At 46.1% G+C, this 12,748-nt stretch overlaps 1 protein-coding gene across 1 annotated transcript in view; it reads right to left on the bottom strand.

Annotated features, from left to right (window-relative positions):
* Window positions 1-1,204: 1,204 nt before the first annotated feature.
* Window positions 1,205-12,748, bottom strand: part of LOC146199317 (putative imidazolonepropionase) — a 33,704-nt gene continuing 22,160 nt past the window's right edge. The window contains exons 4-7 of the mRNA XM_084594785.1: window positions 12,086-12,363; window positions 5,061-5,286; window positions 3,189-3,407; window positions 1,205-1,573 (exon numbers count right to left, since the gene is read on the bottom strand). Of these exons, the coding sequence (XP_084450911.1) occupies window positions 1,304-1,573; window positions 3,189-3,407; window positions 5,061-5,286; window positions 12,086-12,363 (993 nt within the window). The 3' untranslated portion in view covers window positions 1,205-1,303. The remainder of the gene's footprint in view (window positions 1,574-3,188; window positions 3,408-5,060; window positions 5,287-12,085; window positions 12,364-12,748) is intronic.

Raw genomic sequence — 12,748 nt, forward strand, 5'->3', positions numbered from 1 at the left:
TCTCTTGTGCCTTGATCCGTGCTCGCATGCAGTGTCTTATTTATTTCCTCCTGCGAAAACCAGTAAACGCTCGCATGCATGTTGACCCTGTGTTTTATTCCAACAGAATAGGGCAATTTCACATACACATTTTCACGACTTTGAAAGAAACCGGTTTTTTGACTGTGAGGACTGATGTGGGGATCTTAATTCTGAACCCATTCCAATTCTACAAGTAGCGGATACGCCATCGCATTTGGGACATGGGTGCTTATAAGTATGGCAATAAAAAAGAGTGCACAATTGTTTCTTTAGGGACAGCCTTCGTTGTGCTGGTTTTTTGCACATGCATGGGGTCGAAATCTTGAACACCGCGCACGCATTGCTGCAGCGTGTTAATCTAGGTGTAGCTCAGATTAGAGCGCAAATATTTTCTTGATTATGCAACGTTGCGAATTAGCAGCTTTGTCATAAATAGTTTAAACATGCCTTAAACTACGAATAATGGTAATATAATATGTTTTAAGAGAATAATTGACTTCAAAAGAGGAGCATATTCTGCTGCGTAGGAAGCGAGGGCTCTTTTCAGTTACATTGCCAGATAGAGTTGTCACGGAATATAGAGTTATGCAAGCGCTCGCTTCAGCGATAGTTAGACAATCACAGTGAAGCTCTAGAGCTATATTATTATTATTATTATTATTATTATTATTATTATTATTATTATTATTATTATTATTATTATTATTATTATTATTATTATTATTATTATTATTATTATTATTATTATTATTATTTGACAAAGATACGAGTATGTACTAAGTATATAATCTCGTATTTAGAGCCTCCATATCCTACGTGACCATTTTATTTTCCCATGGAACTCTAGTGTCAGCTTCTTGCACCTCCAGGTATGGTCGAATCTTGTACCTTTCTGCGGATACGTTTTTCTAAGTAAAGTCTACTTAACGAAACGTGCGCGCGGGTGTACAAATCTTAAAATAAAGAAATGGAATAAGTGCTTTTAATTATACCTCTTTATGGTGCATATGTTGAAGTGTTCATATCAGTCTCACTTCAGTTATCGCAGAAAATGCAACCATCCATGCAAAAACGTTCTTGGAAGGCTGCGTAGTTGTGACATACTGGGCTGGCAGATACGCAGCGGCCATTTTCTAACCCGTAGATGATCTCGCATGCAACTACCGGTGCACACGTTGTCAGCTAAAGAAAAGGTGCGACGTTTCCCTCCACCTTTATTTACTGAGTGCCATGAGAAAAAAATCGAAGTTGCGGTTGCTGTCGTCGTCAGGCGCCATCTTGCTCAACCCTTCGAGACAGGTGAGTCCCTCTGGTAGGCCACTTTGCCGGTCTTGATGACCCACTTGACGAGTTGGTCGTGGCAGCCGAGGCGGTATATCAGGTGCTCCCAGGAGGGCGCCTCCAGCACCACCATGTCGGCGTATTTGCCCGGCTCGAGCGAGCCGTGGGTCGAGGAGCGGCCCAGCGCTGCAGCACCGTTGATGGTGGCTGCCACTAGCGACTCCTCCAGGCTCATGCCGCACAGGACACATGCCAGGTACATCACTATGGGCTGCGCAGCACACCCCGGAAGGAGAGGAATCACGCGACGCAAAGGGCTGCCGGGCTTTTAATCAAAAAGGGAGATCTGATCGAGCGGGGTGATATTCGTTAACGACTATTGACGTTATACAAAGATTAGCGCTTTTTGATGGTAGAGCGCGAAAATGACAAAGACAGCTCGAGAACATTGATTACTACCATTTTCTTCGTTGCTTGCGCTCGTCCAACTGAATTCGCATTTTTGCACCAATCTTACACTTTTCTTGTCCTGTGAAGTTGACGGTTATGCCTTTCCCCCTTTCTTTGCCTATTAAGAGTGGTCACTCCCAGGTTCACTTTGATTACACAATCAGACATGGTGAATTTTCGTTGGTAGTGTTCTCAATGGGCAAAACACTTTCCTATAGTCAGGGGCGTCGTCAGTGGATTATCGGTTAGAGTACGCCATTCAAGCAAGATGGATAAGTTCATCATGAACTACTGATAAAGTTATCGATACTGTATCATGTATTTTGTACAAGCAAAGAACGCCCCATGTGCACGCTGATGGCTTTACTTCGCAGTGTCACGTGCTGTTGCTTAAAAAATATGCCATCGTCGTTTGATCGCGATCTTTTCATTCTTCATTTGATTACTGCTGTTTTGCAGCGTATCATGCACGCAACAGAAATTGTACTAAACCCCGCAAGCGGGTTTCTCCACGCACAGACAACATCGTCGGTGAAGCTTGCGTACAGTGCAAAGAAGCAAGCTGCAGTGGGTAGCGGGTGGTGGGGACCGATCGTTAGAGACCTTCGCGAGTTCGTTGCCCTGCACATCCTAGAAGTTAAGGTAATCTGAATCACTCCCATAAGCATAACGAATTACGTCATAGTGGTCACGCAGCGATATCATCAGAGCTGCGTATTTTGATCTGTGATAAGAAATCGGAGGAACACTTGTACATTAATTTATTTCGACAAAACCACGAGGCAGCAACAAAAATGAGGCTAGAATTACTATTTATTTCACTTACGCTTATTAGCAGTTAATATTAAGCAACTCTACCGATCCAATCCTTCTCGCCTTAATTCGAAGACAAAGGGGGAGGGCAAAATTCGTGACCGCGGAGGCCGCGGAACCAAATGAGCCAAAGACTGACCGCTACCACTGTGATAAACGTTGTTTTTCACTTAGGATTAGGTCACTAAAATGTGTCTCCTCTACAATTTTTGATTCCCAATGTTTCTCGCACGAGGTCGTCCAAACTTAGTGCAAAAGCACATCACAGCGAGAGAACCCCCGATGACCTTGTTCTCCGGCTTCCCAGGTCCCTAGGAATTCCGCTTTGCTAGATGCTGATATCATCACATAATCCCCGTGAAGATACGTGGTCTAACCTCTTGTTTCGGCTAGTAGTATACCTTACCCGGACCCTTCTGACATACTTGGTTTACGCTGTTGCCGTTGCGAGATTGGCGAGAACACGCTGTTTGCGGAGTGTTCTTTGGATGCAAATAGCGCCACAGGTGTCCCAGAGCAGCATCCCAGAAATCTTCTAGCCCGTCAAAAAATAAGCCGCATGCATGACTGTACCCCACCAGCAGTTTATCGCTGCTTGCAGCAAAGCGCGAAGGTATTCTTACCATGGCTAAGCAGTAGGCGTTTGGGTTGAAGTCCGAGCCCAGCGCGACGGGCACTCCAGCCTCGATGAATCGGCGCACGGGAGGTGGCTCTAGCCGCAGCTGGAACGCCGTGGTGGGCAGCACTATGGCCACGCTCCCAGCCTTCGCCATGGCCGAGATGCCGGCCTCGGACACGCACTCTAGATGCGACATGGCCTCGGCACCCAACGATGCTCCCATCTGCACATCCGAGGAAGGAATCAATGCAAACGCTTTTTGTATACTTCGATCACTGGCGGAAGGGTAAAAAGATTCGGATTCCTTTTCGGTGAAACGTGTTTCAGAAGTAGTACAAATGGCCCACAAAGACATTTTGATAATGCCCGACTCTACTGCTTTCCATAGCCGGGAGTGCGCGTGTTTGTGTATCGTCTAGATAGCACATATAAATCCCAGAATTCTATCAAGGCAGAAAAAAAAAAAAAAAGACTGGCTTGGATCAGAGAACAGAAGTCAGTTAATGTAATTCTAGGTGGAATTAGGGTAAAGAAAAGTACTCGTTCAGAGCACCTCATATCCGCGGTGGCAGAATGGATATCAAGAAAGTATAAAAGTAGTCGGAGGAGGCACGTAATTACATGAATTGACAATGCTATCGTACAACCCCAGCTGTTTATTCAAACCTAAATTTGGCCGAGCTTACGGTGATGTTGCTGTGTGAAGTATCTTATCACCTGCTTCGGAGCTATCACTTCATGCATCATTTTGCCAGGCTCACAGCTTATATATATTTTAATCAAGGTCTTTCATCTCCTTCTGTGAGCGTTGAAAAAAAATCGTAATATGTCTGACTGCCACCTCTATAAACGCATATTTGCATCATCTGGCGTTTAATGATGGTGGTGGTTGCTTTATTACAAAATTATGGCAATGTGAAACCCTCACATCTCACCGACGTCTCAGCCTACGTTCGATTGAATTAGAAGATAGAAGGCTGATATCAGTGTTAGAGGTTGAACTGGCGCCAACACAGTAGCAGGAAAAGTGAGTTTGTGAATGAGAGAGAGAGAGAGAGAGATTTCTTGAAGAAAATAAGCATCGCATGAATGCGCTTCCAACTTGGCTGTCTTTTATCAGATGGCTAGTGATCGCTTGGCGTAGCAAGAAATTAATTACTATAATTTTTTAAATAATAATGTTCAATTGTATTTAGACTAAAATGAAATATGTAATATCAAATTTCCTTCAAATATGTCACTGGCGTTTCTGTCCGTCGTTTTAAGGAAAAAAGCTATCCTGTGACTTGAGCACCTTGACTTTTATCTGCTATACATAGTGATTCGCTAAGCCGTATTCCACAAGTTTCCAATTTTCATTTCATAAGGGAGAACGTCAGCACGCATGACCGCAGCGTTAAAGTAGGGAAGCGAGCGGTCGATCACGGAAATCGCTAGAAAAGCCCATATTTGGCTATAGCCATCGCCACTCGCCTCACGTACCGCCTAACCAGTGGCCACCCCATGCAGCCAAAGCTGTGGTGCGGTCGCTAATGAGCCAGTGGTCCGGTCACTTCCCACGGACCGCGGCTCATCACTCAACCAATACCACAGAACCTAATGAATTCGAAATAGAAAACGAAGCTGTAGAACTGTAGCCTTTAACAATATCCCTTGGTGCTGCCTTGGTGTCAAGTAGCTAGCAGCCGTAGTCGCGTGTATGCACGCCGAATAAGCAACGCCGTGGGACTTTCGTGGTACAAATACATCGGGACAAATAAAACACAAATAAATAAAGCTAAATGTGTCGGCACCCCTGATAAAGCTGTGGTTAAACAAAATACATCAGAAGTGTCGGCATTGGGCAAGAAGTGAGGCACGCTCAGCGTGCTGGCACCTCCACTCCGCCGATCCAGTTGAGTTCCTCGGCGTGGAAGTTGAGTCTGAGCCCCGCCTGGCGGCCGGCCTGGAGTATCTTGCGCGAGCTGTCTACGTCAAAGACACCCTTCTCGCAGAAGACGTCAATGTTTTCGACGTTCAGCGTGCCTTCCAGCATGCGCCGCTTGATCTCCGGCAGCTGTCTCTCCACAATGTCCTTGACGGCCTCTGCAACGCTCTTGCCCCTGGAAGACACCGAGCCCATGCAACGATTTAAGTGCAAAACACCTTTGAAGGAATGCAAAGCTTGCGTGTGACCCAGTGCATATGGTACGTACAGCTTTAATCAGAATCCTCAGGCCAGAAAGTCGCTGCCAAAATAGGAAACGGTATTGCAAGATGAGAACGAGACCATGCTTAAGTTCCCGTTTTCATAGCTGAAAAGTAAACCGCGTGGCCTGGAGACTTTGACCGGTCATCTACGCGTTCAAAAGACAGGCATAAAAACTGACACATGGTCAGATGGTCTGCAAGCAATGAATTGCGCAAGTAGGATGCGCTTTCAGTACGATAATTTTATAGCTGATGTTCTTGAAGCGATCACTACGCGAGGTAAAGCCAAGGTCATCGTGTGCTTCTGATGACCTTCAAACAGCATCGAGGCCAAGTTGGAACTTAAGCCACAATCACTTTGGGTAGATATGCTTCCGCCAAAGGTCAAATTTAAGGTCAAGGTCAAATATCGAATGTCAACTAACGTGGAAAGTAGCTTAACGCGTGAGCAGCTGCGTGGTAAGACACATAATCGCTGACGTCAATCTCGAGTATGTATGGATGTGCGCCGCGCGCCTCGGCCGGAGCCGCACCATGGACTCGGATGAAGAGTAGCTGAGCAGCCGTGCTCGTTACGATCCGGAGGGCATTGCATTGCGAGCTGAAAGTTTGCGGAGGAGAAGAGAAGGGGCTAAAGCCAAAAGAGCGGCAGGAGCGCCGGAACAACGTGAAAAGCGTCTTGCGAAACGCCGCCGCGACAATGTTGCAAGGCGCGAGCGACGAGCAGCACCTGCGCCGCCGCCTCTTCTACGTCAACACCGACAGCAACAACGACCAAAGAACAACGGGGACAACTTGTATCGATTCCATGCGTACCATGCTTCAGTTATCGCTTCACACTATGTTTAACTGAAGCTAAACCAAAGCCAATGTTTCTGTCCGTTGATTTTTCATTTTATATTTTTCTCTTGCGCTGCATCACACCCCATTCCTCTGAGCGTTGCGCAAAACAATTTTGCTTTACATAGGTTGGCTTCTTTGGCTCACTACTGATTTTTGCTTTACATTTGCTGCATTAACACTTCGCGTTACTATGGCTAACTTTATTAGCTAACGCCCTTTTTGTGTTATATATGTATTATTGCATTACATACATTCCGTTTTACTCTACGAGCCGCATTGGACCAGCCGATGACATGCGCGTAGCTCATAACCTCATATGATCAGCCGACTTCTTCGCAAGTCATGTTATCACGGCAAGTGACACTTAAACTGTAATTTCTCCCGATTTCTATTCTTCCGGTTCTTCCTGATACGTGACCACCCTCGAATCGAATGGATCAAAACAACGAAAAAGTCGACGCAACCTCCGTCTTCCATGGAGATGTTAAGGACCCAAAACAAGGAAACCGACGAAGGAAGAGATGAGATGAACGCTAACTAAACAAAAGGGTCACTCGGCAACAGAAACAGTACACAGCCTTGCTCGACGTTCCAACAAGCCCCTTGCGAGTCGGAAATGATTGTTTTGGAAGTGGAATGAGATGCAGCCAACGCAACGGAGACCTCCTCCGAGTGTGTTATGTCACGGGCTCGAAAGGTAAGGCCGTTTACTGCTTTGGATTGGTGGACGACTGCGGCTGTATACCATCCCCCACGATGGGGGCCGGAGGCGTTCACGTAGAATACGCGGGGTTTCAATCCATAGTGGCGAGCCGGGGCTTCCGCCCGCGTTAGGTGCATGGAAGCAAGTGCTTTCAAAACAGTTTTCTGATTTCCCAGTTCATATATGATGTCGTTCTTCGGTGCATAGCAACCATAAACATCCTAGAACAGACTGAGAAAGTGTGAAATGTCATTTCAACGGGGAGGTATTTTTAAGACACTGCGAAACGCATGAATGTACGAGTCGAGAGCGCGCTATACTCATAAAAATACATGTAGGCAAAGCTTACCGTAGTACTTATCTCTTTTTGCAGAATCTCAGTTGAGGCGGCAGGTTGTTAAAGGTTGACGAGTGCTTCGAAGAAAAATCTGACAAAGTATGCCATGCCATTCCGAAGGCTATCTGTTCTTAAACGCCGTTAAAACATTTGTTGTACAGCCATACATACTCCGACAGGCTCGCTACATGCTTTGTGTTTATCCGAACCGCGAGAACTACTCATGTAGCCTGATATGCTGGCATGTATTCAATTTGCTTACTAATACCGGTCGTTCCTAGAAAAAAAAAAAAAAAAACTACACCTAAAGAGGTCTTCTCAAAAGTCATGACAAGGGAACGAAAGAAAATGGCCCACTGTAGCAGACGGCGGCGCTTGCAAGCGACGCTCAGCCAAGCGCAGACGACGCCAGCATCCACGAACGCGACTTATGTGAGCAGACAGGGATTTTGGTCGTCTGCTGCTCCGCGCGGCTCGTTTGTGGTGTTGAGTGAGGACTGCGCCTTCAGCTCAAAAGTTTGAATAATTTCAGTGGCAGTATTTAAAAGGGAATATAACCTGAGAGGCAGTATGTCGGACACCACGAGAAGCTGTCGCGATTGCGAGAAGCATCCAGCGGATGACGAGCTTTTCAAGGGTATGTCGGTCTTTACAATAGACATGTCAAATATAGATTGACTTCAAAATGACGCAGTATACTTTGACACACTTTTTCTTCAAAACACTTGATATTTTTTAACAATCGGCTGCATTTATTGAAGCTCTCTGAAACCTCAAAATTATTTTGGTGGGAGTCCTTGCATGTGTTTCTGTGGGACGTGCTGCCGACTTGTGCTTTTAAAATACCCCGCCTATGTAATAAGATTTGTTATTTCATAATCTGGTGCCGTGATGTTCATGGTTACGCTGCACCGAATGACGGCATCATAGACGTACTGTTAGATCAGAAAACTGCTTTGAAATATTTTGGTTCCACTTATTCCTATGGGCGCTAAGCCTAGCCTGACAACATCAGCATCACCACATCTTGCTTACATCACAGATCGCATTGTTCTATACGCTCCGTGTAGAAAGGACGCACAATCTGCTTATACCTGCCAGTGTTTCATTTCGGGCAGAATTTTATGGCGACGAGCACATGCTATCTCGGTAGCTAGGTAACATTCATAACACTAGAAGAAAGAAATTCCAACGTCCGAAGAACGCGTTTTGTTGTTTTTAGAGCGCAGCTGTTATCCTTCTCGCTTGCCGAAGGTTTTCACATCAGAGGAGGGTGAATTTAGAAATTCTAATAGCATAGTTCGGATTTACGTTATCGGTCCCACTTCTACTCCTTCGGTGCGAGTGCAAAGGGATTCGCGTTGCCTCAAATTTGTCAGTCAGGTATGGAAAGATTCCCTTGCTAATTGTATTCCAAATTTACAAGCTTCCAAATTTTTTCTCCGTATTTGTTTCCCTTTCATTCAATTTTGTGATCTTAAATCTTAGGTTTTTGTTTAGTTGATAATTAATTTAATACAATTATTCAGTATCTGTAGGATGTTTGGCCGTCCACACTGAACCCTGGCCAATCCCCCTTCGAGGGTATAGCGCCATTTATCAAGGTGGAAGAAGTAACTGTTATCCACCTGGCTTGTCGCGGTGGCGCAGTACTTAAGTAGCCCGACTACTGGTCCGGAGTACCCGGCTTCGAACCCGACCACCAACATCTGCGTTTCGATGGAGGTGCTAGGCGGAGAGGCGTCCGTGTGCTGTGCGATGTCAGTGCACGTAAAAGATCCCCAGGTGATACAAATTACTCCGTAGCTGTCCACTACGCGCCCTTTCTCACTTTTCGCTTTTGCTATACCACCTTCTTACTTTCCCTTACAGCACGGTACTGGTGTCCATGGAAAATGTGACAGGTGGTATTGAGAACGTTTATTCGCACCCGTAAAAAATGACAGGGAATTAGCCTAAACCCCCATTCATTCCCCTGAATCCATTGGGACCCGGCAGCGTTCACGCAGGGCGAGACTGATGACTTTGCGTTGCTCTTCTGCTTCAGGGTTGAGTAATAAGGTCTCCCAGGATTCTACATTTCTATTCGGATCGTTATAGGATGGGCAGGTCCATACCATGTGGGCTAGATCTGTTATGCTATTGCGGTGAGTAAAACTAGGATTAAAGACTTCCGGATGCTATCTACTGTACAATTAAGGGTTTGCAAACACTCCGGTTTGCAATTTCCTCCACACAATTTCCTCTTTTCTGCTCAGCTGTTTATTCGCTGCTGGATAGGTCTTACGATCGAGCTTGTAATGAGAAATAATTTCGTGGAATGTTGTGAGTTTATCATGCGAACGGAGGGGTTTTTCGCGTGGGGTGCAGAGACGGTGCGTCACCGGCGATGACCGGAAAGTGAGCCCTTGGGAAATCGTATGCGCTTTTTCGTCCCCCACAGACCCTGGTGTGCCGGGGACCAGATCAGTGCAATTTGTTCTATGGCACTTGCCCTTCTCTCATAATTTCGGTGGCTGCAGCAGAAATTCTGCCCATGTCATAACTCTGAATGGGTGCCTTAGAGTTACTATCATTCTTGTACCGTTTTTTGTTGTTGCATGCTAGAGCAGTGGCAACTACTGCCTCAGTTGCACTTGCGGTTTTAACGGTACAGCACGAGACCGGGTCTTCACTTTCACGAACCATTGACTACCTTGGCAGCGTCCGTGTAGATCACGTCGGATCTACCTCGAAATCTGACCTAGGGCGAAAACCCTGTCTTTGCGTCTGCTTTTGTGAAATATCAGATGCGTGTTTTTTGGCATGCGGTGCAATTTTGAGTCTATATATCCCTAGTTGCTCTAGGTACGTTACCTGGCCGCTTCGAACACTCCGAATTTCGAACCCAATGCAGGCCATGATTTTTTTCCAGCTTGGCTTCTTAAAAGTCTTTGATGCTGCGACACCATGGCGGCTTCTGTGAGCTCACCCAAAGTATTGGACACACCTAGCCTTAGAAGCTTTACCGTCGAAGTGTTTGGAGGACGACCTAGTGCGGTTTTGATGCCTTTTATGATTATAATTTCAATTTCGTCTTTTTCTGCTTTGACCTATTTGAGATAGGGGATAACGTATAGCTCACGGCTTATGACGAAGGCGTGAACCGATCTCAAAAGATTTTCCTCCTTCATACTCGCATCCTTATTGGAAATGCGTTTGAGTACATCGGCATGTCTGGCTGGTACTCGCTTCAAGTGGTGGTGAAAAACTCTAATTGGTGGAGCCACGCATTATTTGTTACAAGGGCTAGGTCGGCTCCTGATCACGGGTGGCGGCCGGCAGGCCATGCCTGACGGTGATCGCTTCAGCCAAGTCGATCAGCCTCCTTTGTGAGGCCGGTTCTGAGCTGGAGACCGCGATCAACCAATCTGTGAGGCCCATTTGACCAGTGGTTGAAATTTGACGGTGGTTGAACATAATATTTTCGAATGTAGCCCTCAGGGCCTCGCAAAGGAAACATTCGGACTGATGACAAGATACTGCGCCCTACATTTCCTGTAAACCTATTATTATTATTATTATTATTATTATTATTATTATTATTATTATTATTATTATTATTATTATTATTATTATTATTATTATTATTATTATTATTATTATTATTATTATTATTATTATTAGTTCGCCGACTGAGTTGCGTCGTTGTGGTGCCGTTGCCGGTGTAATCCAGCGAGAGAGAGTCAGAGCTAAAGAATTTCTCAGAACAGGAGAAAGAAGAGCCACGAGCTCTTCGCCGCTCGTTCGTGGCTCTTCTTTTTCTCTTGAGAAATTCTCTTTGGCTCATGAGAAAAAATAGAGTTTTGTAACTGTACATGCATACATACACACAAGCACCTCTAAAATTATTTGCCTCAATATATTGCAGAAACAAAAACACGTTTAAACGGCTGCGCTTGAAATGCGCATTAGGGGGTATCGTAATCACACTTAGTTTTTTTTTTTTTTTCTGTTCGCTCCGTTTTACGCTGTCACGCGCGCTTTTACTCCCACGTTAAGTCTCCATTATTTACTCACCGCTAAGCTATCATTATCCGTCCTGTTCTTAGTTCGTCCTGGATCAGCGAACGCCGACTTCGAACTACAAGCGAACGACGATTTCATTTGTGCAACAGCGGAACGGTGCTATGTTCAGCATGGTTCAAGGGATGAGGAAAAGAAGTCTGCATCGTCAGGCTGCGAGGGCAGGGAGCAGCGTCCAGTAGCGCTCCTGCAAATGGCCACCTCTCAGGAGGCAGATGTGAGCGCGGATGGCGACCAGCATGTGAGTTCAATTCCTGTTTACTTCCTGTTCGATCGTAACTGTCTATATCTGCACTTGAAGCGCGGTATGTTCTTCCCAGACATAGACCTTCGTGTTCAAAACTTCGTGAAGGCTGTGAAGCTTGCCAGAACGGTGTGATCCGTCTTACAGTTCTGAGCGAGGTTTCCTTACAGTAGAGACTTCCTGTCGGCATTCCATGTAATAAATAAACCTCAAATCATCGTTCTGTTTCGCAGCGAGGTAACGGGAGAAAGGCGCTCTTTATGGTATGAAGAGGTACTTATCAGCGTGCCTCATTTTCAAATTTTGCTCGGTGGACTGCTTAGACAAACTGACTAAAACACAATGTTTCTTATTTTACGCCGTCAACATTGGTATTAATAAAGGGGTGAGCCACGTAGCAGGGAGTTAAAGGAAGCACTGGATTAGCTTAACCAGGCACGCTGCTGGTTTCACACCGTCAACACTCTCGATGCCACCACACCCCCTACCACGCACACGCGAACACACACGGTATCTCACTTGGGTACGGCGTGTGCCCCACAGTAGGTGCTGGATATTTCGAGTGGCGTCTTCACACGAGCCTTATCAATGACTCCCAGCATCTTGACCTCAGTCTCCTGGTCGAGGCCATAGCCGGACTTGGCCTCAACCAGAGTGGTGCCAGCCCGGAGCATAGCCCCCAGCCGCCCTACCAGGTCCTCCAGCAGCGCCTCCGGGCTTGCCTCTCGCGTCCGCTCAACAGTGAAGTGGATTCCGCCGCCCTTTTCGTGGATCTCGAGGTACGACGCACCGGCCAGCTGCGGAGATAATTTTGTATGTTTTGATGCGCCCGCGTAAGCGAGTGAGCTAGAGGGCTAAGGTGTCTTCAATACACTCTCTTACCGCCTATCACATCGTCATATAGCTTCTGTCGCATCTACGCGTTCAATCATGATACATTTAGTACATTTAGACAGATTTAGCCGATTTACCAACACAGTGGAGAGTGTGCTACCTGATATGTCGATACCGAGCATCGCCAGGGCTTCACAAACACGCTGCATAGCCATTTGGCGATCGTGATACAGCGTGGTGTGGGGCATGGAGCTTTGTGCTGTTCTCATGCGGACCAAACGCTTGCCTAAATCGTAGTCTGTTGTCCTGCAATTTTGATTTTTTGGTTACAAGTGCCCAGTAACGTTA

This window comes from Amblyomma maculatum, chromosome 2 (genome assembly GCF_055883805.1).
Source record: "Amblyomma maculatum isolate TAMU_Amacu chromosome 2, ASM5588380v1, whole genome shotgun sequence".
NCBI classification, from domain to species: domain Eukaryota; kingdom Metazoa; phylum Arthropoda; class Arachnida; order Ixodida; family Ixodidae; genus Amblyomma; species Amblyomma maculatum.